Source organism: Sapajus apella, unplaced genomic scaffold (assembly GCF_009761245.1).
Source record: "Sapajus apella isolate SASKATOON/1434 unplaced genomic scaffold, GSC_monkey_1.0 scaffold2, whole genome shotgun sequence".
In the NCBI taxonomy this organism is placed as follows: Eukaryota; Metazoa; Chordata; class Mammalia; order Primates; family Cebidae; genus Sapajus; species Sapajus apella.
In genome coordinates, this window is record NW_022436942.1 from 67,935,150 (window position 1) to 67,962,311 (window position 27,162).

Below are 27,162 nucleotides of genomic sequence, written 5' to 3' on the forward strand. Positions count from 1 at the left end.
CCACCCATCCACCCACCAACCCATCCATTCACCCATCCATCCATCACCCATCCATCCATCTACCCATCCACTCGCTCCTCCATCTATCCACCCATCCATCCATCACTCATCCATCCATCCACCCACTCATCCATCCACTCATCCATCACTCATCCATCCACGCACCCGTCCATCCATCACTCATCCATGAACCCATCTATCAGTCCATCAGTTATCTAACCACCCACGCACCCACCCATCCATCACTTGTCCATCCATCCATCTGCCCATCCACCCATCCATCTATCTATCCATCCATCCAGCTGCCATCCACCCACCCACCCACTCATATTTTAGTAATTTATTGTGTACTTACTAAGGCAGACAGACTGAACAAGATAAAAACAGAGAGAAAAAGAAACAGCAGACTAAAAGATGAAGCATTTCATCCGTTCGTTCCGTAACTATCATTCCATAATTATTCATTCCATAAATAAATAAATTTATTATTCAACAAACATTTGAAACAAATGAGGCCATGCTTGTATGTACTTGCCCATGGCCCACCACACAGTAAACAATAAATGTTAGTTGATATTACCATTATTAAGGAGTACCTACTGCATGTCAGGAACTTGTACGTGCATGGGGGAGATGTGGAGCTACAGAGGCAGAAGGAGGAAGGGCATGGCACAGAGATGGCTGGGAGGAGAAAAGATGAGAGAGAAAGGAAGGAAACAGACACTAAGAGAAGGAGGGCATGGAGACACTCATTCAGTCACTCAACAAACATTATTTGGGCATCTATTACATGCTAGGTTCTGAGAGAGAATTAGCCCAGGGCCGCCGTGAGGCAGGAATGCTCTCTCTGTCACATTCTTACCCGGCCCAGTGCTTGGCACATCCTGGGATCCAGTAAGACTCTGTTCAATGAATAAGAAGCTAAAGAGAAGGAAGATGGAAGCACAGTGTCTGGGAGGAAGAAGAGGGTAGAGTAGGGGAACAGAGAAACCCTAACAAGAAGCAGCAGGGCCAGAGGAGAAGGGGAATGCAGTTGGGGAAACTGAGGACAGGGCAGGATGTGGAAGCAGGTGGGACAGGGTTGCAAGGGCAGACGAAGCTGGCATCTGGCTGTACCCCACCTGTTTTACCATGAGAAGGGGACAGCCACTCTCCTCCCTTCCTCTTCCATCTCGGGGCAGGTGCTGGGAAAGGGGGTCGTTAGCATCCACAGTGGGGTAAGAGGTGCTCTCTTGTTGACAGGAGCACAGACACAGAGACAGCCTCTAATAAGAGCACCTGGGCAGCACCCACTTTTCCTCTTCCTGAACTTTGACCTTTGAGCCAAAAAATAAAAAGGAATACTGCCCCCACCAGATCTCACTGAGGCAGCCTTCAGGGCTCAGCTGCATCCCTCTTCCTCCACCAGCCTGGACTTCCTGGGGTACGTTTGGGAGGAGAGCTTGCAGGAGGGGTCTGAGGGAGGGAAGGGGAGACACAAAGCTCACAGCTTTCAGTAGAAGGGCGGGAACCCTGGGCACCAGCTTTCAGTAGAAGGGCGGGAACCCTGGGCACTGTGCTGCTCTGGCCCTCAGTTTGTTTCTACCTCTGAGCAGAGGTTGCACAGATTTTTCAGCACACAGAATGTGACTGTGAGGCCTTATTCCGTGGACACATCTACAGAGCCTCTCCAGCCTTAGGCCCTTGCACTCACATTTCTCTTCACCTAGAACACCCTTCCCTCCCTCTCTGTACCTGCCCCTTTGCAACCCTTGGCTTTGGGCTTAAATGCCAACTCCTCCAAGAAGCCCTCCTGGATTACCTTTCCTGTATCCGCCCACTCTCTAACTTCGGCACCTCCCCCAACTCAAATCATACATCCATGTGCTCAGCTACTTGCTTCTTCCCTGTCCCATCCTCTAAACTGAAAGTGCCGCCTGAGTAGAGGCGGATCTGCTCTGGCTCACCCTGGAGACTCAGGGCTAACCCCACTGACTGACAGAGTGGGCACTCAAGATTAGCATCCACTGGCTGGGTGCGGCAGCTCACGCCTGTAATCCCAGCACTCCGGGAGGCCGAGGTCAGCAGATCACTCGAGGTCAGTAGTTCCAGCTAGCCTGGCCAACATGGTAAAACCCTGTCTCTACTAAAAGCACAAAAATTAGCTGGTTGTGGTGGTGCACACCTGTAGTTACAGGTACTCGGGAGGCTAAGGCAGGAGAATCACTTGAACCTGGGAGGCAGAGGTTACAGTGAGCCGAGATTGCACCACTGCACTCCAGCCTGAATGACAGAGTGAGACTCCGTCTCAAAAAAAGAAAAAAGAAAAAACAAAAGAAACATCCACTAAAAGAATCGGTGACTGAATAAATAAAGGGGGCAGCTAGCTCTTGACCAAGCACGCGCTGCGAAGGTGAATGGGCTCCATCTGAGAGATCAATAAATCCGTGGCCGGCAGGGGAGAGAGAGGAGGACCAGGCATGTCCAGGGCATCTCCAGACTTCAGGGCCATCCTCCAGGACACACACAGAGGTCACCGAGAGGGGATCTCAGGGAGCAGTTGAGGGAAGGGTCACTTCAGGGCACATCAGGGACAGCAGAGCTGGGACCTAGAAAGGATATGGCTCGGCAGGGCCTGCTGAGGCTCAGGAAGAGCTAGCTAGCAGACTGTAAGCCCTGCTCCCTCCCAAAAACTGCCAAAAGCTTGTAGAAGCCCCTGGACTTTCTAAAGGACCAGGAGGGAGGGCTCGCCTCACAAAGCAGGGACTCTGCAGGTGACAGATGACAGGGTCATGCTGGAAACAGAGCCCTGGGTGCCTGAGTTTGTAGAATGTCACACGAACCACGTGCAGATGCCAGGCAAACACCTATGAGTCTAGAGTCTGGGCTGCAAGACTCAGAGCAGAACCCACTGGGGGAAGGACGGGGACCAGACAAGCTGGGGGAAGGGGGCTGGGGGCTCCCAGTCCCCAGCTAGGCCTGGCCTGGAATGCATCGTGGGGGCCACATGCTGTCACCCCATCCAGGGCTTCTCTTCACTCTGTCTTTTCTTTCATAAGGCTATGGTTATGGGAGAAAGGGGGATGCCTTGGGGTTGCCAGTTCTCTTCAAGCCTCAGGAAAGCCACTGGATAGTCAGGAATGGAGGTGATCCTTGAAGAAGACCCAGAAGGGGCAGCTGCATGTGTGCAGGGCAAAGGTAGGTAGAAGGATGGATGAATAGATGCAAAAATGGAAGAAAAGATAAGCAAATGAATCAATGAGTCAGTGACTAAGCAAAGGGATGGACAGAGAGGTGGGTGAATGAATGGGTGCTTGGAAGAGAGGAGAGAAAGGAAAGAAGGCAGGCAGGCGGGTTAGCAATCAAGCATTAGAAATGTAATGAATGGATGAATGAATGAATGAATGGTTTGATAGCTGAATGTCTAGATGAATAGAAACAGTGGGCAGATGAGGATAGAATGACACACACATGAGTAAATGTAGATGAATGGAAGGTTGGTATATGGGTGCATGGCTGGACAGATGAATAGATGGTAGATAGATATTTTAATAAGTGGATAATGGATGGACGGATGGATTGGACAGATGGACAAGAGTGAAAAGATGGGTATGTGGGTGAATGAATGAGTAGATGATAGATGGATAAATGGATGGATGGATGGGTAAACAGATACATAAATAAGAAGATAATAAACAATGGAAGGCTGGATGTGTAGGTGAAGAGGTGGACAGACAAGTAGATGCATGGGGGACAGGTGATTAGGTGAATATGTGGGTGAATAAAAAATCAGATGAATGGCTGGGTGTGGTGGCTCACACCTGTAATCCCAGCACTTTGCGAGGCCAAGGTGGGTGGATCACCTGAGGTCAGGAGTTCAAGACCAGCCTGACCAACATGGTGAAACCCCGTCTCTACAAAAAATACAAAAATTAGCCAGGTGTGGGGGCGGGCACCTGTAATCCCAGCTACTCAGGAGGCTGACAAGAGAATCACTGAAACCTGGAGCCGGAGGTTGCAGTGAGCCAAGATCATGCCACTGCACTCCAGCCTGGGCAACAGAGTGAGACTCCATCTCAAAAAAAAGTCAGATGAATGAATGAACAGATAGATAAATAAATAGTTATATAAATGAGTGGGTGGATGGGTGAATGGATGAACAGGCAAATGTCCTATGGAAGGGTGGACGGAGGGGTAAATGGGTAGAGGAGTGGATAATGGATAAATGGATGGATGGATGGATGATGGATAGATGGGTAGATGGATGGATAGATGGATAGACATATAAAATAATGATGGACAGATGAATAGATGGACACATGGAAGGATGATGGATAAATGAATAGATGGATGAATGGATGATGGGTGGATGGATAGATGGTGGATGGACAGATGGAATAATGATGGACAGGTGAATAGATGGACAGATGGAAGATGATAGATAAATGAATAGATGGATAGATGATGATGATGGGTGGATGGATAGATGACAGATGGATGGATGATAGATGATGGATGGATGGATGGATTGATAGGTGGATGGATGGATGGATGGATGGATTGATAGATGGGTAGATAACAGGTAGAGGGATGGATGATGAATGGGTGAATGGATACAGAGGAGAAGACCACTGGCCAGGAAGCCAGCAATACTCACTCTATGATCTTCTTCCTCCACCTCTTGTTGTCACTGGGGTGGTGACGATAGGTGCCATAGTCAAAGAGTGAGTCCATGGGTGCTTTCTTGGGCCCAGGCACCACCGAGGACTCATATAGGGTAGACTCCAGCAGGTCAATGGGGTTGGGCACCCCCTTGCGGAAGGCGCCCTGGAACTTCATGCGCAGATTTGGTCGCCCATCACCTGGGCCAGCAGGGCGACTGGCATCAGCCGGTGAGGGCGAAGGGGAGCCATCCTCCCCCTCAAACAGATTGGCCAGGGAGGAGAGGGGGAAAGCCTCCCCGCCTTGGGTGCCACTCTCATCCCCGGGGAGCTCAGCCACCTCCTCGGGCCCTGCTCGGGGACCTTCGCTGGGATCCGCCATGCCGGCCCCAGGCTCGTCTTCACTGCTCAGTCTGCAAGGGAATGAAAAGGAAATCAGGCAGAACCCGGCCAGTAGCAGGGGCTCCAGGAAGCCCCCTCCCACGTGGATAAGCAGCAGTTCTGCCAGCTGCTTCAAAGCCACCGTTGTAATGACAGGGGTGTAGGGAGGCCACTCCCAGATGTGGTTGGCCGCCAGCCTCAGGCGGGAACTGCAACAGGAGCCTCTTTCAGGAACCTGGAAACACAAATTGGCCCCAGGTCCAACTACCCTGGGCATTGTCTGAAAGAGGATGGAGGGCAGGGTCACGCTGGGACCCCATACCTGGGACCCAGACCCTATTGATGACCAAGAAAGACAGCTTTGGAGCCCCACCAAGCCCAGTTCAAATCCAGGCTCCACACTCAGTCATTCCATGACATGGAGCAAGTTGACATTTCATGGCCTCAGTTTCCTGACCTGTAAGATGGGGATATCCAAGCCTGGTGGGCAGAACATGCTGGCCGGTGGCCAGTGCGGTGCAGCACCTGGCATGTGATAAGCACCTGCTAAAGTAGAACCATTAACCATGGGCTTCAGGCACAGAAAGGGCTCAGAAAATCCACTTGGACTTGCCGTGTGGGCCAGCAGCCCTGCTTCCTCATCACACACCATCATGATGATCCCCATTTTACAGAACAGGAAACTGAGGCTCCAGGACTTCAGTTGACTTCCCCACTGCACAAACTCCGCTCCCCAGCACAAAGTGCTGATCCCTTCCCAACCTTTGCCTGGTTAACTCCTTCCCCACTGGTGTACCAGCTCAACTGGGCTCCTCTGGAAAGCCCTCCCTGCCCGGCACATACTCGCTCCCACACTCCACGCTCATCTCCTCGGAAGCTTTATCCCAGCTGTTCATGGGACGGTCCGCTCCCAGGCTGTGGGTGCCAGGAGGCAGGAAATGTGTCTATCTTGTTCATCCCCGAGTCCTCACACAAACGAACAACTTTATGACAAAGATGTCATTTGTTCCCATTTATCAGATGAGGAAGCAGGTTTCAAAGGCGGTACTGAAATAGCTTGCAGGGAGAAGGGCTGGACTTCAATCAGGTCTCTCTGGCTCCCAGGTCCAGTGCTTAGCCAGGAGCCAGGGCGAGGGAGGGGTAAGACCCGGCTGGTTGGCTGTCAGCCGCCTGTTCTCTGTAGCATGGTGCCAGCCAGGCAGGGCTGAGCACCGAGGGTGAGTTTCCTGGAACTCTTACCACCCCACGTGGGAGGCAGGGGCATGTCTGAAAAGGCCTCTCTTGTACATCTCACCCTTCCCACCCAAGACACACGTAGAAAAACAAATAAACCAGTTTCCACCTTGTGTGTTCTGTGACTTCCAGGAGGGAAGGCTTGGACCAGAGAGGTGGGGACACAGCAAGAGTCATCCCTTAGTGGGCACAGCAGGACACAGAGGGTCAGAGCTCCCTCCAGGGGTGGGCTCCCCTCTGGACACCAACAGGGAGCGAGAGTCTGGCCTTTGGAGTCATTGAGGCTGGGTTCTAATCCCAGCTCTGCTATTTACATGTAGCACGAACTCAGGCAAGTCACTTGGGCTCCCCAAGTCTCAGTTTCCTCCTCTGCAAAATGGGTACAATTATAGTATCTTCTTCATATGGCTGCAGGCAGTGGGAAGTGAGGCCAGGTATATCCAGTGCTGCTTCTGGGATTAAAGTGGGGTTTTGGTTGAGCACAGTGTCTTACACCTGTAACCCCAGCACTTTGAGGGGCTGAGGCGGGAGAATCACTTGAGGTCAGGAGTTTGAGACCAGCCTGGCCAACATGGCGAAACCCCGTCTCTACTAAAAATAGAAAAATTAATCAGGAGTGGTGGCATGCACCTGTAGTCCAGCTACTCAGGAGGCTGAGGAAGGAGAATGGCTTGAACCCGGGAAGCTGAGGTTGCAGTGAGCCGAGATGACGCCACTGCACTCCAGCCTGGGCAACAGAGCAAGACTCCATCTAAAAATAAATAAATAGAGTGGGGTTTTCAGTTATTATAACTAAAGGAGAAAAGAGAAGTTAGGAGGGCAGGTTCTGAAATCAGAGAGATCCAGTTCCCCCCTTGGCCGTCATTAGCTGTTTGACCATGGGCAAATCACTTCCTCTCTCTGTGCCTTGGTTTTCCCACCTGTAAGACCAGGGTGACTAGCCTCCTCCTAGGGTCCTCCAGCATGTGAGGCACCTACTCAGTGCTAGCACCTAGTAGAACCACTGGAGACATGAGGTCCTTTCAACCTGCCAGGTGGGAGAGGGAGACCTGGACCCCCAGTCCCTCAAGGCTGCCGCATGTGTTTGGGTTTTGCTCTGCAGGAATGGGGGCTGGGGTGATGCTGAGGTGGGAGGGGCATCTGCAGGGGCACAGGCATTGGCGGGAGGTGGATTAGACTCTCCTGGGCACGGCCCAGTCCTGAGGTGGGGGGAGAAGGCAGCATCAGGCACATCCTCTGTTGTCAATACCCTTCTATCCACTGCACCCCTCACCAAGGCACCTCAAGGGCTAATAGAACCCCAGCCCAGGGAGCTCCCAAAGCCAGAGAAGGCAGCCAAGAAGGTCCCAGCAGCCCCCACCATGCCCGCGCCCCTCTCTTAAGGAGGAAAGCCCCCCCCCACACCTGGACAGCACCCTGGGTTCCTGGGGACTCCAAAATGGGGACTCTGGTGCCAGCCAGTCCTGGGTTCAAATCCCCTCCCAGCAATTCTCAACGTGGCTGGCTGCTGCGTGGCCTTGGGCAAGTCAAGGCCTTGGGCAATCATGATTAGCATTCTAATTAGGATGAAATAATCACTATGAACTAAATCACCATCCTCACCTGGTGACGTAGCTCATGCTGTGCCCAGCACCGGGCCTCATCCAGGCCCCACCATGATTCCAGACCAGTGGTTCTCAACCAGCGACAGTTCTGCTCCTCCCACAGGGACATTTGGCCACATCTGATGACATGATTTGTGGTCACAACTGTACAGGAGAGGGAGCACTACTGGCATCTGGCGGGTCAAGGCCAGGGACAGCACTAAACACCCTCCAAAGCGAAGGCAGCCCCACACCACAAAGAACGACCCGGCCACAACAGCAATAGTGCCGGGACTGAGAAAGTCTGCCCTGGAGGTAGATACTGCGATCGTTCCCATTCTACAGATGAGGAAACAGGATCAGAGAGGCTAAGCGACTTGCTGAGGTCACAAAGCAGGTAGTGACAGAGCCAGGACTGAAATGCGGGCAGTTGGCTGCAGAGCCCAGGCTGAACCCCTCTGCGGACTGGGCATGTCCTGGGTGCCAGGTGAGGGCAAAAGGGAGCCATACTCACCCTCAAACAGATTGATCAGGGAGGAGAAAGGGAAGGCCTCCCCATCAGGGAGCTCGGCCACCTCACCAGGCCCTGCACAGGGGCCTTCGCTGGGATCCACCATGCCAGATGCACTAAATAGCCTCCAAAGCAAAAGACAGCCCACACCTCAAAGAACGGCCCAGCCCACAAGGTCAACAGCACTGAGGTTGAGAAAGCCTGCCCTGGAGGTAGGTACTGCGATCATTCTCATTCTACAGATGAGGAAAGTGAGGCTCAGAGAGGCTAAGCGACTTGCCTGAGGCCACACAGCAGGTTAATGATGGAGTACCAGGGTACCAGCTGAGCCCTTACAATGTCTCCTTCAAGCTTCAAAACCATCCCAGGAGGTAGGGATGATTACTGCCTGCCCATTCTCATCTCTCTGAGCCTCGGTTTCTCTACCTATAAAATGTGGATTGCAATAACAGAACCTCCCTTGCAGGGCTTCTGGGAGATAAGGCAGGTCAAGTGTTTCTTGGGCACTTAAGAAATACTTGATAAATGTTGGTTCTTGTCATATTTAATCATCATCATCACCACTGTGATATGGTTCTGATTTTCCTCTCCTCCTTACTCCTCCTCCCCAAAACATACATGTACACACATTCCAGAACTACAGCCTGGCATTTTATAGCCCCCGTTAAAATCTACCAAGCCCCACTCTCATTTAATCCCCCGAAGAACCTGGACAAAGCTGCGCAATTGCTCCCACTTTGCAGCTCAGGAAATGGAGGCTCCAAAAGGCCAGCCAGGGAGCAAATGGCTCTGAAGAAAACCTCTAGACTCCTAGCCCTGGGCTCCTTCCACATCACACCACCCAGGAGTGTGTACACACCAGCTCACACGTACACATTCACACAGGCATGTGTACACATAAACACACGCACACACACACACACAACCAGCTCTGCTGCTCTGTGGCAATTCCCTCCCCAAACACTGCCCTGTTCTCTGTGGTCAGAGAAAGAGTTTACTCCCTGTTCTAATTTGCCCCGAAGGCTGTTATTACACATTCCAAACTCATGCCAGCTTTGGGAGGGAGGGAAGTGGGGGTGCAGGCAGGGAGAGAGGCTGAGAGCCTGGGTGTGGGTCCACGTGTGTCTCCTCTGTGTGTGACCTTCATATACATTTCTTCCCACCTTCCTCCATGTGCGTGTGCACGTGTGCACCCACTGTGAGCAGGAATGGTGGGCCCTTTGTGCCCACACGGGCTCACAAGGCCCCCTACCAGGAGCCCCTCCCCAGTGGGTGCATCAGGGAGGCGCCCAAGAACGTTCCCGCATAACTGTGAACGTCCCCACATATGGATGTCTTCACAACAGCGTTCATTCAAAGCAGCGGTTGTTTGTTTGTTTGTTGTTTGTTGAGACAGGGTCACACTCTGTCACCCAGACTGGAGTGCAGTGGTGCGATCTCAGCTCACTGCAACCTCCACCTCTTAGGCTCAAGTGATTCTCCTGCCTCAGCCTCCCGAGTAGCTGGGATTATAGGAACACGCCACTACTGCTTGCCTAATTTTTATATTTTCAGTAGAGACGGGGTTTCACATGTTGGCCAGACTGACCTTGAACTCCTGACCTCAAAAGATCCACCCGCCTCGGCCTCCCAAAGTGCTGGGATTACAGGCATGAGCCACTGCACCCAGCCAAAGTAGTGGTTTTTGAATATGTTGGTTTTAAATCCTAGTTTATAGTCAAACCCTTCTTTAGAATACATTTACCAAAGGGTAGTCCACACAGAGATGGCAGCTGGGTTAGGATGGACGGAGACAGAATTTGCATCTTCCTCTGGAAAGGGCCCAAGGGGCACAAGTAGAAACCAGATAACTATTTATTTATTCCACACATTTACTGACCACCTACTATGTGCCAGACACTATGCTAGGTACTAGAGACACAGATGTGAACAAAACAGATAAAAATCCCTTTGGGACTGACCTGGTGGGGAAGGAACTAGACAAGCCAAGCAGCAGAGTCATGTCCAGTAGTGTTAGAACTGCACAGGCCAGAAGGGCTCAGGCATGGGCAAGTTAAGGGGTGCAGGGGTCCTGAGTAGGGTGACAAGATATAGGGCTGAGCCAGGGTCCCCAAGCCTTCCTTTCTGCCCTGGACAGAGACCCCAGGCTTTCCGTGAACCTGGCTTTCTGTTCCCATGTCCCCCTGAGCCGGTGGGGCACAGGAGTGAGCATTTTGACATCAGGCAGACCAGGGGTTCAGATCCCAGGTCCAGAGCTCATTCGCTGGGTGAGCTTAGCAAGTTACCCAACCTCTCTGATCTTCACTTTCCTCAGCTGCCCTATCAAGGGATCTTAATAGGGTCCTTGTCAGAGGGATACCCGTTGAGCCAAGTGCCTGGCACAAAGAAAGCCTCAATAACCGGCAGATTGCACAGTGGGTACCTTCTCTCTGAGAATCCCGATTCCGCGGTGGCAGAGGCCTTTGGCTCCGTCCCCCTGCCCCAACATGCGGAGGGTAGAAAAAGGGGCCCATCCTCGGGGTTACCCACAGCTTTGCCTGATCTCATGGAAACCCTGGCACACATTTGTCAAATCCCAACCTCCTGATTACGTGACCACAGAAAGCTGCTTAAATCTGGGGGCAAGTTTGGGCGTGCAAGACCGTTCCGTCCCAAGGGAGAGCATTCCAGGCAGCCGGTTCCCTCCCTTCTGGAATCAATTCATTCCACCAGGCATCAGTGGAGTGGCACCTGGTTGCAGGGCACAGGGGAGGCATAAAAGTGTGGAACCTCAGAGAACTCGCAGCCCAGGAGGAAGGCAGACGGCTCTCCCCGCCTTCAGGCCTGTGCACAGGCTGTTCCCTCTGCCTGGAATGCCCTTCCCTTCGCTGGCTGGCTCCCACTTACACCTGAGGCCTTGTCTTAAAAGGCACTTCCTCTGAGAAGCCCTCCTGTTTCCACTCTTAAAGCAACATGTGCCTTCCTTTACAGCACTTCCCACGATTAAGCTTTTCTATATGTGTATTTCTTTTTTTTTTGAGACAGAGTCTTGCTGTGTCACCCAGGTTGGAGTGCAGTGGCACCATCTCAACTCACTGTAACTGCCGCCTCCCAGGTTCAAGCAATTCTCGTGCCTCTGCCTCCCGAGTAGGTGGGATTACAGGCACGCACCACCACACCTGGCTAATTTTTTCTATTTTGAGTAGAGACAGGGTTTTGCCATGTTAGCCAGGCTGGTCTCAAACTCCTGACCTCAGGTGATCCACCCGCCTCAGCCTCCCAAAGTGCTGGGATTACAGGCATGAGCCACCACGCCTGGCCTCTATATTATTCTTTGATTCATCTTCTCTCTTCACCTCCAGAGTTTTAGTTCCATGTGGTAGGGACTATTTCGTGTCCCCTGTGTCCCCAGCATTCAGCAAGGTGCTAAAGCAAAATGAGGCGTCAATGAATATTTGTTTTTTTAAGCGGTAAGACCAGTGACCTGTGAAGTTCCAGGCAGAGTTACAAAGGAGGGGCAGCCAGGATCCTGATGGGGAGGGGGAGAGGCTTCGAGGAGAAGGAGGAGGTGGAGGATGATAAAGGGCAGAGGAGGTGTCCAGGACAAAGGTTTGGCGGGGAAGTGCAGGATACACAGAGGAATGGTGTGGCCTGAGGCACAGGGAGAAGGAAAGAAGGAAGAGCGTGAGAGCAGCGGGAGGTGGGTGGGGGAGGAATCCATGGGTAGGAAGCAGCCCCCGGGAAAGGAGCTCAGGCTCCCAGACACAGCGTGCTTCCTCCTCCCTCCATCCTGGGGCTCCTTGGCCAATTTGGGGGCCCCCACTTCCTACAGTACCCTCAAATAAACGCAACTGTGAGTGCCTGCCATTCCAGATCAGTCTTGCAGGGGACTGATGGGTAGGAAGGTACTAGGAAGACAAGGACTCTGAGCCTTGCTGGTGCTACAGAGAAAGCCCCAGACCTGTCCATCCCTCCCCACCTTCCAGGTTAAGAAAACTGAGGCTCAGAGAGGTGAAGTTGCTTGTCTGGCATTGCCTTGCTCCAGAAAGTGGGAAGCAGGATTAGAATCCATTCATCCCTGGGACCTGCGCCTTTGACACTCTACAAAGACAAGAGAACTCTGGGAGGGAGAAGCCAGAGACAGAATGGGGTGGGGGGTGGATCGCAGTCCCTAGTGAACTGCCAGTTCACCAGCTCTGGGCAAGTCACCTGGCCTTCCCGTGCCTTGGTTTCCTCGCCTGTAAAATAGCAATGATCATAGCATCTACTCCAAGGGGACTGTCATGAGGGTGAAATGAGATAAAGCATTCAAAACACTGAGCCCAGGGCCTGGTACAGAGCATGCGCTCAGTCAAGAGTGGCTGCTGTTGGAACCATCAGTATCAGTGTACTATTTATTAGTATCATTAGGGGAACAGATGAACAAAGGGACCGAGGAAGGCGATGAGTCCTGGGGAAGGCCGAGCAGCTGGACCCAGAGCCTTGGAGGTAGATTCGGAGCAGCCGGCTGGGAGCTCAGCTCCTTGGCCAGGCAGAACCTACTGCCTGCCAGGTTACCACTCCCCGGTCCTTGGCAGGCAGCAGGGGCGGGGAGGCATCACGCCATGCCCGGCACCTTCCCTGGCCAGCCTGTATTTACCTAGCAGGTCTCGGCCCAGCCCGCTTCCTGTTTGCCGCACAGTGGCCGCCTGTCCAGGACAGACAGAGCCCTAGTGTCCTGCTGGGCCCCCACCCCATGCAGGAGGGTGTCCCCCTTACACTCACACCACCCAGGCAGGGCAGGTCTGGGGTGACTCATTGGGCCCCACGGAGGGCAAGGCCAGCGTGGCCGTGGCAGTCATTCTGTCATTCTGCAAGCCCTTGGCTGGAGGGAGGCCAGCTGACAGGACACGCAGATGCCCCTCTGAGCTTTCACAGAGACCAAGTCATTTCCAAGCGTCCTGGCCCTGGGATAGGAGTCACCAAGAGGTGGTGTGGCTTAATGGTTAAGAGCATGCACCTTGCAGACACAAAAGGCCACATATTGCAGAATTCCATTTATGTGAAATGCCCAGAGCAGGTAAATCCATAGAGACAGGAAGCAGATTAGTTGTTGCCAGGGGCTGGGAGCGGGGAGTGGTGACTGCTGATGGGTACAGGGTCCCTTTTTGGGGTGATGAAAATGTTCTGGGATGAGATGGTGCTGACATCCGTACAATTCCGAATACACTAAGAAACCACTGAACTGTACATTTTAAAAGACTGAGTTGTGATATGTGAATTACATGTAAATGACTCTTCCAGGCTGAGTGACCTCAGGCAAGTCACTTCCCTCCCAGAACCTCAGTTTCCTTGTTGCAATATGGGAATGCCATGGGGATTAAGTACACATAAAGGGTTTCTTTTCTTTTTTTTTTTTTTTTTTGGGGGGGGGGGAGACAGGGTCTTGTTCTTTCACCCAGGCTGGAGTGCAAATGGCACAATCTTGAGTCACTGTAACCTCCTCCATCTCCCAGGTTCATGTGATTCTCCTGCCTCAGCCTCCCTAGTAGCTGGGATTAGAGGCACCGCCACTGCACCAGCTAATTTTTGTACTTTTAGTAGAGACAGGATTTTACCATGCTGGCCAGGTTTGTCTCGAACTCCTGACCTCAGCTGACTCACCCACCTCGGCCTCTCAAAGTGTTTGGATTACAGGTGTCAGCCACCACACCTGGCCACGTAAAGGGTTTCAAACAGGGTCTGGCACACAGTAGGGGCTCAAGGATACAAAGTCACTACCCGAGGAGGCTCCAGGTCCTTCTTCCCTTATCTTGCTTCCCCCTCATTAGAGCGTAGCCCCAGGATTCCACCCTCTCAGCCAGCCCTGCTCCAGAACATGCCACCCAGCTTCAGCCCGGGAGAAGGGAGGTATCACAACCTTCGGCCAGCCAGGCACGGTGCCTCGCGCCTGTAATCCCAGCACATCGGGAGGCTGAGGTGGGTGGATCAGTTCAGGTCAGGAGTTTTGACACCAGCCTGACCAACACGGTGAAACCTGGTCTCCACTAAAAATATAAAAATTAGCCAGGCGTGGTAGTGGGCACCTGCCATCGCAGGTACTTGGGAGGCTGAGGCATGAGAATCACTTGAACCCAGGAGGCAGAGGTTGCAGTGAGCCAGGATAGTGCCACTGCACTCCAGCCTGGGCAACAAGAGCTAGACCCTGTCTCAAAAAAACAAACAAACAAACAAACAAACAAACAAACCTTAGGGCCACCGTCTCTCTGGCCTAGTCCCTCTCCTAAAAAACAGTCACAGCCACAGAGAGGATTCTTTGGCCTTTGAACGTTGCCTAATCAGTGCTCTACAACTCGTCTGCCACTCACTGGCCGTAATGGTCTTGTGCAAGTCACATCTTGTCTCTGGGCCTCAATTTCCTTATCTGTAAAGTGAGGGTAATAATCACTATGATCTGGGTGGGGATAAGCCATATTTGCTCCATAATTATTTGGTGTACTGTACAATCATGATTTTAATTTAAAAACAAGGCTGGGTACAGTGGCTCACACCTGTAATCCCAATACTTTAGGAGGCCAAGGTGGGAGGATGGCTTGAGCCCAGGAGTTCAAGACCAGCCTGGGCAGCATAGTGAGATCTCATCTCTACAAAAAATAAATACTAAAAAATAAAATAATAGCTCCTACCCCAAAGGGCTATTGTGAGGATTAAATGCAATAGTCCAAGCCTTCAGCACAGTGCCTGGCAAATACGAAGCATTCAATGACAGCAGCTGCTCTGCTATTCTTGCTAAGATTCTCTCCATTTACAGTGTGGGTGGGAATGACGACGACGAGGTCTAGGGAGGTGAACTGAGCAGGCGCTAGAACCCACACTTCCCGGGTCTCTGCAGGGCTTGTGACTTCTGTCACCTTTGGAAGGCTGTCAGGACAAGGGCTCCCCACCAGCTGGGAGACTGAGGACCAGAATCCATGTGCACATTCCTCTGCCCCACTCCTAAGAGCAAAAGTCCTGAGTTTGCCAAATCAGAGGAGGGAGAAGCGGGCAGGTGCCCAGGATGGGCGGATGGGGTGGGAAGTGAGGAAGGGAGGCAGAGGCAGCAGTTTGAGATCCTTCCTGTGCCCCAGCCGGCCTCAACACCAGTCTGTGCCAACAGCAGGCTGCCGCCTCTGGGGTAAACTGCTTGGAATTACGGCCGAGGCCAATGCCTGCAATCCCGCCATCGGTAATGCCTACCCTCCGTGGCACACTTCACACAGCACCTCCCATTTGGTCGCTTTTTGTTTTGAGACAGGGTCTGGCTCCGTCACCCAGGCTGGAGTGCAGCGGCACAGTCATGGCTCACTGCATCCTCCCACCTCAGCCTCCCCAGAGCTGGGACCACAGGTGTGTACCACTATGCCTACTTTTAAAATTTATCTTTTGTAGAGAAGGGGTCTCACTATACTGCCCAGGCTAGTCTTGAACTCCTGGGCTTATACGATCCACCCACCTTGGCCTCACAAAGTGTTGGGATTATAGGCGTGAGCCACTGCATCTGGCCCCTTCTGTCTGTTTTTTTTTTTTTTTTACCCTTTTGGAGACGGAGTTTCACTCATGTTACCCAGGCTGGAGTGCAATGGCGCGATCTCGGCTCACCACAACCTCCACCTCCTGGGTTCAGGCAATTCTCCTGCCTCAGCCTCCTGAGTAGCTGGGATTACAGGCACGCACCACCATGCCCAGCTAATGTTTTGTATTTTTAGTAGAGACGGGGTTTCACCATGTTGACCAGGACGGTCTCGATCTCTTGACCTCGTGATCCACCCGCCTCGGCCTCCCAAAGTGCTGGGATTACAGGCTTGAGCCACCGCGCCCGGCCCCCTTCTGTCTGTTTTAATCCAAATAATAACTAAAGAGATTAAAAATGTTTGTCTCCATTCCCAGATGAATAAACTCAGTCCCTGGAGGAAGGAGGTAAGGGCTGACATTTATCCAATACCTATCATATGCTAAGCACTTTCACATTTCTCTCTCATTTGAGGTAGGTGTCATTGTTATCCCCATTTCACAGATGAGCAAACTGAGGATCAGAGAGAATGAGATTTAACTGAGGCCACAACTACAGGAAATGAATGTGCCTAGAATTCTAACCATCTGCTTTTAAATCCATTTGAGTTCATTTATCCCTTTGGGGGCTACCATGCCCTCTCCCTAGGACTGCCCTTCTCAATGCCATGTCTCCTGGAAGTCAGCAGGACAGGATGGCACAGTGGTGACAGGCTTGGAGTCTGAATCTTGGCGTTGCCATTTAGTAACTGTGTGACCCCAGGCGGATCACTTGACCTCTGAGCTTCAGTTTCCTCGCCTGTAAAAGGGAGCTCATCGCAGTTCCCACCGATGGGTTACTTGGTCATTGTGGGTATCAGAGTCTCACAAAGTGGCCCCAGAGCATCTCGTGTGGGATGATGTGACTCAGACAAAAGCTCTAGGAGGGGAGACTCCTTCCCGGTCACTGCTGAGGCCCAGATGCCTGGAGCAGGGCCCGGCACATAGCAGCTGCTCAAGATGTATTTCCCGGATGGTCGGATGGATGGAGGGATGGAGGGATAGAGGGATGGAGGGAGGGATGGAGGGACGGAAGGATGGAGGGACAGAGGGACGGAGGGATGGATGGATGGAGGGATGGATGGAGAGATGGACGGATGGACGTATGGACAGATGGATGGACGGATGGATAGATGGATGGAGGGAGGGAGGGAGAGAGGGAAGGATGGAGGGATGGAGGGAGGGATGGATGGGGGGATGGAGGGATGGAGGAATGGATGGATGGAGGGAGGGAGGGAGGGAGGGATGGATGGATGGATAGATGGATGGAGGGATGGATGGAGGGATGGATGGATGGACGGACGGACGGACGGACGGATGGAGGGAGGGAGGGAGGGATGGATAGATGGAGGGATGGATGGATGGATGGAGGGAGGGATGGATGGAGGGACAGAGGGATAGAGGGATGGATGGATGGATAGATGGATGAACAAACAGAGGAAAGGAGTGAAAGACGGGCTTAGTTACTCTCTCCAGGGCAGACAGGTCTCCAAAGCGAACCTCTGCTCAACTAACTAATTAGCTTCTTCCCTTCCATCTTTGAACAGACAGCTTACTGAGCACCTACTGTGTGTGGCTTTCTGGCCTATGAGACCAACACCTCTCATGAGGACAACTATCATGAGCCTATTTTACAGATGAGGAAACTGAGGCTAAACAAGACCGTGACACTCACCCAAGCAAACTCGGTCTCAGAGCCAGAGCCTGCATCTGAGCAGGTGCTTCCCTCTGACGCCCTGCCTGGCTAGCTCACCCAGTCATTCCTTCCTTCCTTCCTTCATTTCTTCACTCTACCTACAGGTATTCCTGAGTCCCTCCTGTGTGCTGAGTGGGGACAGGAGTGAACCACACCCATGGGTCAGTCAGTCCCATGCCCCCTGTCCCACCCTCACCTGCTGAGGTCTCAGCCCAAAGCCCATGGAGCCCACCCTCCATAAACACATGCGTGCACACACACACACACACATATACACACAATACACACACATGCATCTAAACACAAACACACATACACACATATACATATACACACATACGTACACATATAGACACACACATATACACACACACATAGACATATACACAGACAATACATATACACACATACACACACATACACATACATATGCACACATGGACATTCATATATACACATCCGCACATGCACACATATACTCACATGCACACATGCATATACACACAAACACACACAGAGACATATACACATGCGCATACACACAAATACACATACAGACATACATATATGCACATATACACATACATATATACATACACATAGACATATACACACACAGACACACATATAGACACACATACACACATACACACACATACACACGCACATCTACACACACACACGGGGAACAGTCCCAGAAGGTGGCAGCCCTCCCAGTCAGCCGGGTGGAACCCAGGCCACTCCACCCTCAGGGAAAAACGGGCGCACCATGAGACTGAGGAGCTCTTTGTGCAGGGGGCAGGGTGGGTGGACAGGAGGGGCAGCTGTTACTCACTACCCAAAGAAAAATAAGGATTTTCCCGTTTGATCAATGACGTGCCTGTCTGTCCCCTGAGCTCCCACCTCCTTCTGTGGCCTTTCCAACGCCCTGACCTCATCTGGAGACCTGCGAGGGCTTCCTGTGTGCCTGGCGTGGTCTCGTGTGGTCCTCCCTCGCCGATGAGGCAACATGCTCAGAGAGGCGGTGTGACCTCCTTGGGGTCACACAACCAGCAGTGGCCAGGGATCGGGGCAGAAAGGGGAAACCAATGGTCAGGAAGGGGCTGGTGGGGGAAGGAAGTCAGAGTCACATTGAAAGTGAGGCCCTGTCCCTTCCTCATTTCTGTCCGGCCACCTGGTGCCAGCTCCTGGGACCCAAGGACACCCGAGGCAGAAGGAGCCCAGGCCAGGACAAAAGCAGCAGCCAGAGTAACCCAAACCCCCCTCAAGTTGGCAGAGCTCTGACCTCAGCAAAGCCCAGGAACAGAGAGGTTAGGTCACTTCCTGAGGTCACAGAGCAGCAAGTGGCGGATCTGGGGGTGAGCTGAGGTGGCACAGGCTCCAAGATGGGTGAGCCTGTCGTTGCTCTCCACACAAGAAGCTAAGTTGGCCACTGGGCTTTTCATGAACGCAAGGACACCAATGTCACTCAGAACTGGCTTCCAGCTCCAGCTCTGCCATGAGCCAGCTGAGCATCCCTGGGTAAATTGCTTCCTCTCTAAGTCTCAGTTTCCTCAGCTGTAAAATGGGGCTCTGCCTTCCTGCCCCTGCCCATCCCCAGTAGTAGGAAAGCTGTTCCACCGTCAAAATGAACATCAGGACTCACACCTGTAATCTGAGTATTTTGGGACGCCAAGGCAGGAGGATCACTTTAGCTCAGGAATTTGAGACCAGCTTGGGCAATATAGTGACATCCCTGTCTCTGCAAAAAAAATTTTTTTTTTTTTTTGAGACGGAGTCTCGCTCTTGTTACCCAGGCTGGAGTGCAATGGCGCAATCTCGGCTCACCGCAACCTCCGCCTCCTGGGTTCAGGCAATTCTCCTGCCTCAGCCTCCTGAGTAGCTGGGATTACAGGCACGCGCCACCATGCCCAGCTAATTTTTTTTGTATTTTTAGTAGAGACGGGGTTTCACCATGTTGACCAGGATGGTCTCGATCTCTTGACCTCGTGATCCACCCGCCTCGGCCTCCCAAAGTGCTGGGATTACAGGCTTGAGCCACCGCGCCCGGTCCAAAAAAATTTTTTTTAATTGGCTGGGTGTGGTGATGCACACCTGCAGTCCCAACTACTTGGGAGGCTGAGGCAGGAGGATCACTTAAGCCCAGGAGTTCGAGGCTGCTGTGAGCTATGATCACATCACTGTACTCCAGCCTGGGAGACAGACTGAGACCCTGTCTCTAAAAATACTAAATAAAAATAAAAAGTGAACATCAAGCAATAGATGCTGGTTTTAAAGCAAACACTCAAGGTTGTGCTGAAGACTGTCCACAACCTCCCAACAAGGCAGGTATTACCTTATCCCCACTGTCCAGATGAGGAAACTGAGGCTCAAGAAGTAAGGGAACTTATTGGAAGCTGGGATTTGAACCTGGGCAGCTGGGCTCCAGCGCCAGTTTTTAAGCGTTAAATCAGGAAAGCAAAAAAAATGTTGCCGGCTCCTGGCACTCAGTCAATGCTCATAAATATTTCACTGCTGAAAAGGTATCATTCTTTGCCCAAATGCAAGTCTAGTTTTGCCCCCAATACCTTCCACCCACCCACCTGGCACAAAGGGGCTCTCTATGGGTGGCCAGGGGATGAGCTGGAAGAAACCATACCCCGAAATGGGCTTGGGGTCAAGGGGAGCAGATGCAGGCTGAGGGAGAAGAGCCAGCTTTCACAGCCCCATCCACGTCCCTTGGATCATCCTTGCAAAGTGGGACGAGAGTCCCTTGGACAGAGGAGGAAATGGAGGCCCAGCGAGGCCAGGTGGCTTCCCAGAGCTCCCCCCGGGGAGAACAGCAGGCCTAAGGTTTAAGCCCAGCCCTGTCTGTGCAATTCAGGTTCTTCGTTTGTTTGTTTTGAGACAGGGTCTCTCGCTCCGGAGTGCAGTGACGTAATCGCAGCTCAGTGCAACCTCTGACTCCTGGACTTAAGCGATCCTCCCACCTCAGCCTCTCAAGTAGCTGGCACTACAGGTACACGCTAACATATTCGGCTAAATTTTGTATTTTTTCTAGAGACAGGGTTTCACCATGTTGTCCAGGCTGGTCTCAAACTCCCAGGCTCAAGCGATCCACCCGCCTTGGCCTCCCAAAGTGTTGGGATTACAGGCGTGAGCCACTGCGATTACCCGGGCAATTCAGGTTCCTATCTCTGTACTGTAGAGTATCTCTCCCGTGAGCCGAGGCACCCCAGCGAGGATCCACACAAATGGGGACGGGCCATCTTACAGGTGAAGGGATGGATTTGCAATCAGACAAATGGGATTCAGGTCCCAGCTCTGCCCTTCTCAGCTGAGAGAACCTAGACAAGCGACTTACCCTCCAGACCTCATTCTGCCCTCTGAAAAAGGGGACAATCATAGTTTTGTATCCAGATGTGCTGAGAGTGCTTGGCTCACTGCTTGGCACACAGTGAGCACTCGGTAAAGGCTTGCCATCATCATAACTGTCAATGCAACCCAGGCTTGGCTAAAGCCGGACAGAACCTTGTACCCAGAGTTCAGAACAGCAGCCACAGGGCCTATGACCACAAGTTATCTCAAGAGATCTGAATTAATCTTTAACAGGTGAATTCTGCTCCAAACTGGTGATGCGGAGCCTTCCAGAGGCCCACTGGCATGAAATAAATGTTCCCTTGGCTCCCCGGATGCTATTTGTGACAACAAGAGGAGCTGTTACTTGGGTCCCTATAATTTGGAGAACAGACTGGCATGTCTTTCCCAAAGTCAAGTGGGGGAAACTGAGGCAGAACAGCAGGGTCAAGGGCCTGCATGGGGTAGAGACACCCACTTCATGTGGACCCCATCCCCCTAGGTACAGAGGAAGGAACTCAAAGGACTTTGACCATCTCAGAAGTACTTGTTCAGACAACCATGCCATCAACACTGGCTGAGCACCTACTATGTGCCAGGCACAGGAGGCTAAGTCTTGAGTGTTTCCGTCCCGCTTACATCTCCTTCCAGCTGCCCCTCTCCACTCAGAGCTTGGATGACTTCCCCAGCCTTGGCACCAGCCTCTCCCTCTAGGATCCTCCAATCTTTCCCACTCTGCAGCCAGAGAGGCCTTTCTAGAACACACGAACAACCATGTCACTCCCAGCCAGGACCTCTGGGCCTCTGCGCCTGGCTTAGCCCCTGCCTGTCTAATCCCTCACCCTTTCTGTCATGTCACAAACTCCAGACAAACAGAATGATTTCTCTCCTCTGTAAACCCCAGGTGTAGCCACCTGGTAACAGGTAAAAGCCATGTCTCTGTTAGCACCATTCTCTTTGCCTGAATGTTCTTTCTTCTACTTCTGCATTTATTCTTCAAGGTGCAGCTCAAACACCACCCTGACCCAGCCCTCGTGGGTCCTTCCTGGTCCTCCTACCCTCTGGTGTTCTCCCCTGACCTCCATTCATTCCACAGCATACATTTACTAAGCGCCGACCATGCTCACCTTGCTAGATGCCCACAGTCAGGTGTGGGAGCTCCTCCCTGGGGGCCACAGCTGCACCAGGGGAAATCCTTCTTCCCTGCACAGGCTAGAGCGAGGCTGGGATTGGAAGCATCTCAGTGCTCCAGTGCCCAACCCAGAGCTGGCACAGGTGAGCTTGCAGAGAACATTTGCTGGAGGAGAGAGTAAGTGGCAGAGGGCCGGCTGGCACCAGATAAGGCAGGAGGAACCTCCACAGCCCCTGCCCCAGATATAAGGTGTCTGGGTTTCACCTGGGGAATCCCATCCTCACCAGAGCTCATGTGAAGCCTCCCTCCTGGGGCATCACACCCTTCTTGTTCAGGCAACCATTCCCTGGCTACCTGCATTCCAAACAGCCCCGCCTTGGTCTTACAAAGTGAACCACCCTGAGCTATGACTGCCATTTGCCATTTGTGTCTGGGGCCCCTTCCCCCTGCAATCCACCAGTTAAGGTGGGTCCCCAGACTTTCTGGTTCCCACCGTTCTTCAGACAGAATGAACTGGAGAAACGTGGAAATGGCCAATTGACTTTTTTCACCCTCTGTTAGGAAAATGTCTGGGGCAGCAACAACTGTTGAAACAATGATGGCAGCCAACAGTGGCAGCGCCAGTTTCCTCCAAGGGCATCGGTCCTCACGGCAGCCCTGGGCCTTGCCCTCAGGCACCCCAGTATTACAGAGGAGAGGACACAGAGGCTCAGACTGCCAAGCGACGAGCCCAAGGTCACACAGCAGGGGACTGCAGAGCACACACCCCAGCCCCACACAGGCCTGCTCTCTGCCTTGCAGATGACCCCGCCTGAAATTTCTACCCATGCTCCCCAGGAAGCCCACCTCTCACCCTTCTCAGGAGCCAGTCCCGAGTTACCCCCTTGCCCAGAGCCAAAGTGGCAAAGCTTAAATCCTCAAGCAGGTCTTAGCATCCCAGAACAAAGCTCCCACAGGGTATGTGCCCAGCATTTCAGGGGTTCACAGCCCCCCTGCCCAAAGCAGGGGCCTTTGTTTTAGCAGCTGAGCCCAAACAGTCATAGGCCACCTCTGCCCTGTCACTTCCCAAGTACCCCGTGGGCACCAGGTCCTCTGTGCAGAGCTGGCTCCAGGACAGGCCACCTGGTGTGGCAGGGGAGGGCTTTGGTGCCAGGCAGCCCCTAGTTTAAATCCCAATTGGTTAGATCCCCGACCTAAGCCTCAGTGTCCCCATCTGCAAAACAGAGAGCACAGGCAGAGGGGACAGCTGGGGCAGGCTAGGGCAGGGGTGGCTGGATGGCCATGGCTGTGGTCGGAATTTCCAGGCAAGTGGGGAGTGTGGGAGTTTCTCTCCCTCTGCCCAGGGCCTTCCTGAGAGTCCAGGGCAGAACTACAGGTTAAAGAGTTTCATGCTTCTAGGAGGAAACAGCCATCTCTCTGGGACTCAGTGACCAAGAAGCCGCCTTTGGAAGCTCCAGGCTCCAGATTTCCTCCAACATGCTCAGAGGCCAAGGGCAAAACTTCGGCCCCCCAAATCCCTCTTCCAAGTCTCCTCAGGAAGGCTGCAGGGCTCCGGGCCTTTGGTTCCCTGGCTTGGGGTCTCAGAGAACCGGACCGCTCTCCCCGGTCCAGCTACCCCAGGACCCGCGTTGGTGCCCATTTCACAGGTGATAAAACCGAGGCCCAAAGAGCCGGTGTCCGGCCCCAGGGCACTGAGCGGAGAGGCCGGCGCCCGCGGAACCTCGAGCCTCCCGCCTCGCGCGCCCCCGGCCCGCACTTCGGAGCCTCGGGACCCCCGGAACCGGACGGGCCACAGAGACGCCCCCAGGGGCGCGAGGGGCCCTCGGCTGGGCCGCCCCTCCTGGGCCCGGGCCCCACTCACCTCCGGGTCGGCTGGGCGCCGGCGGCCGGGAGCTCCGTGCTTCCTGAATCCCGGCCGGACCGCCCGGCGCCCGTCCGCCCGCGGGTCCCTCCTCCGCCGGCTCAGGTTCCAGCCGCGCGCCGCCCCCGGCCTGCTCCCCGCCCACCCGCCGGCCGGCGGACCCCGCAGAGCGCAGGCCCTGGAAGGGGCGGCCCCTGCTCGCACCCCACCCGCCAGGCGAGGGCCGCCCCTGCGGGGGAGGTGCGGGACCGCGGCCTCACTTTCCTCGCCTGGGAAATGGGCGTCGCGATCCCTGCATGGAGCGGCAGGCGGTCGTTGGGGGGAACTCTGCTTGGAATCGGCTCCCATTCGCTCTTGCTCCGGGATTTCGGGCGCCCTGGGACGGTGTCCTCGTCTGTTCATGGGCGTCCCGGCCGGGTCCTCCACACGTTTGCTCATTCATTCATTCAGCAGACAGTTCGCTCCGTTTGCCCCTACCCTCGGGTAGGGCCCATAGAGCTGGTTCAGGGGTAAATCAGTGTGAGCTGTTCTCCTCGGGCTTCACCCAGTGCTCACCACGGAGCCTGGCTCGGAGGAGGCCATCAACATGTTTTGTTGCTGTTGTTTTTGAGACAGGGCCTCACTCTGTTGCCCAGGCTGCGGTGCAGTGGCGCGAGCATGACTCACTGCAGCCTCCGCCACCAGAGGTCAAGCAATCCTCCCGTATCAGCCTCCCTGGTAACTGGGACCACAGGCGCCCACCACCATGCTTGGCTAATTTTCTTTTTTTTTTTTTTAAAGAAAAAAAAAAAAGAAGAAAGAGAGAAAGAAAGGAAAAAAAAAAAAAAAGAATGAAGGAGAGGAAGAAAAAGGAAAAGGAAGAGGGAGAGAGAACGGGAGTGTTGCTTTATTGCCCGGGCTAGAATGCAGTCTAAAAATGGGTATGAGACATGAAAAAAAGATGAGGGAAGAAAAAAACAAGCAGCCAACCAGTATTTTATTTAAACCTGTAAATAGGTGTGATGTGGTACTGATAAGAGTGTATATTTTGTGTATTTAAAGTGGAGAGTTCCATAAATGTTAATTAAGTCTACTTGTTCCGGATCAGAGTTCAAATCCTGGATATCGTTGTTAATCTTCTGTCTCACTGATCTGTCTAATATTGATGTTGAAGTCTCCTACTATTATTATGTGGGAGTCCAAGTCTCTTTATAAGTCTTATATATCTGGGTATTCCTGTATTGGGTGCGTATATATTTAGGATCTTTAGCTCTTCTTGTTGCATTGATGCTTTTATCATTATGTAATATCCTTCTTTGCTTCTTTTGATCTTTGTTGCTTTAAAGTCTATTTTATCAGAGGCAGAAATTGCAACTCCTGCTTTTTATTTATTTATTTATTTTTGCTCTCCAGTTGGTTGGTAAATCTTTCTCCATCCCTTTGTTTTGAGTCTTTGTGTATCCTTGCATGTGAGATGGGCCTGGATGCAGCATATCGATAGGTTTTGGATTTTTTTTGCCTGTGACTTTCGATTGGGGAATTTAGTTGATTTAAATTTAGAATTAATAATAATATATGTGAGTTTAATACTGCCATTTAATGTTAGCTGGCTGTTTTGCCTATTAGTTGATGTAAATTCTTCATTATGTTGATGCGTTTTACTTTTTGGTATTTTTTGGAAAGGCTGATACTGGTTGTTCCTTTCTATGTGTAGTGCTTCTTTCAGAAGCTCTTGTAAAGCAGGCCTGGTGGTGATGAAATCTCTGAGTGCTTGCTTGTTCACAAAAGATTTTATTTTTCCTTCGCTTATGAAGCTTAGTTTGGCTGGATGTAAAATTCTGGGTTGAAAGTTCTTTTCTTTTTTTTTTTTTTTTTGAAGGGGGTTTGTTTTTGTTACCCAGGCTGGAGTGCAATGGCGCAATCTCGGCTCACCGCAACCTCCGCGTCCTGGGTTCAGGCAATCCTCCTGCCTCAGCCTCCTGAGTAGCTGGGATTACAGGCATGTGCCACCATGCCCAGCTGATTTTTTGTATTTTTAGTAGAGACGGGGTTTCACCATGTTGACTAGGATGGTCTCGATCTCTTGACCTCGTGATCCACCCGCCTCGGCCTCCCAAAGTACTGGGATTACAGGCTTGAGCCACCGCGCCAGGCTGAAAGTTATTTTCTTTAAGGATCTTGAATATTGGCCCCCACTCTCTTCTGGCTTGTAGGGTTTCTGCTGAGAGATCTGCTATGAGTCTGATAGGCTTCCCTTTGTGGGTAACCTGACCTTTCTCTCTGGCTGCCCTCAGTATTTTCTCCTTCATTTCAACCCTGGTAAATCTGGCGATTATGTGCCTTGAGGTTGGTCTTCCTGAGGAATATCTTTGTGGTGTTCTCTGTATTACCTGGAGTTGAATATTGTCCTGCCTTGCTAGGTTGGGAAAGTTATCCTGAAGCATATTTTCCAGCTTGGATTGATTCTCTTCATCACATTCAGGTACACCTATCAAACGTAGATTAGGTCTTTTCACATAGTCCCATATTTCTTGGAGACTTTGCTCGTTCCTTTTTATCCTTTTTTCTCTAATCTTGTCTTCTCGTTTTATTTCATTAAGTTGGTCTTCGACCTCTGATATCTTTTCTTCTGCTTGATCAATTTGGCTGTTAAAACTTGTGCATACTCCACGAAGTTCTCGTGTTGTGTTTTTCATCTCTATTAATTCACTTATTCTCCTCTCTAAATTGTGTATTCTTGTTAACATTTCGTCAAACCTTTTTTCAAAGTTCTTAGTTTCTTTGCATTGGGTTAGAACAAGTTCTTTTAATTCCCAGAAGTTTCTTATCATCCACTTTTTAAAGCCAGCTTCTGCTAATGGAACACACTCGTTCTCCATCAGGCCTTGTTCCGTTGCTGATGAGGAGCTGTGATCCCCTGTAGAGGGAGAGGCGTTCTGATTTTGGGTATTCTCAGCCTTTTTAGGCTGGTTTCTTCCCTTCGTTATGGATTTATCCATCTGCGGTCTTTATAATTACCGTCTTTATAGTTGGGTTTCTGAGTGGACGTCCAACTTGTTGATTCCCGGCGCTAAAATCTGAGCCACCCACTGTGCTGGCCAAAACAGCGGCGTGAACATTGATGGTGCTTTTACTCTGCACCGAGAACCGTCACACCAAGGCAGCGGCAAAACCGCCTCGCCGGCCACAAGAGTCACGCTGGCGACCTGTAGGGCTCCTTCGCTGGGAATCTCCTGGTGTGTGAGCAACAAAAATTCGTCTGAAA

At 52.2% G+C, this 27,162-nt stretch overlaps 1 protein-coding gene across 3 annotated transcripts in view; it reads right to left on the bottom strand.

The window, feature by feature from the left end:
* The window catches only part of TRPV4 (transient receptor potential cation channel subfamily V member 4), a 50,915-nt gene extending 26,897 nt beyond the window's left edge, over positions 1-24,018 (bottom strand). For 2 of the 3 annotated variants that reach the window (XM_032301167.1, XM_032301162.1), the window contains exon 1: positions 4,637-6,802. In XM_032301167.1, the coding sequence (XP_032157058.1) occupies positions 4,637-5,298 (662 nt within the window). In that variant the 5' untranslated portion in view covers positions 5,299-6,802. Of the gene's footprint in view, positions 1-4,636; positions 6,803-23,918 lie in introns of those variants that run through there. The other variant, XM_032301175.1, reaches the window with a different exon arrangement.
* Between the last annotated feature and the right edge of the window lie 3,144 nt (positions 24,019-27,162).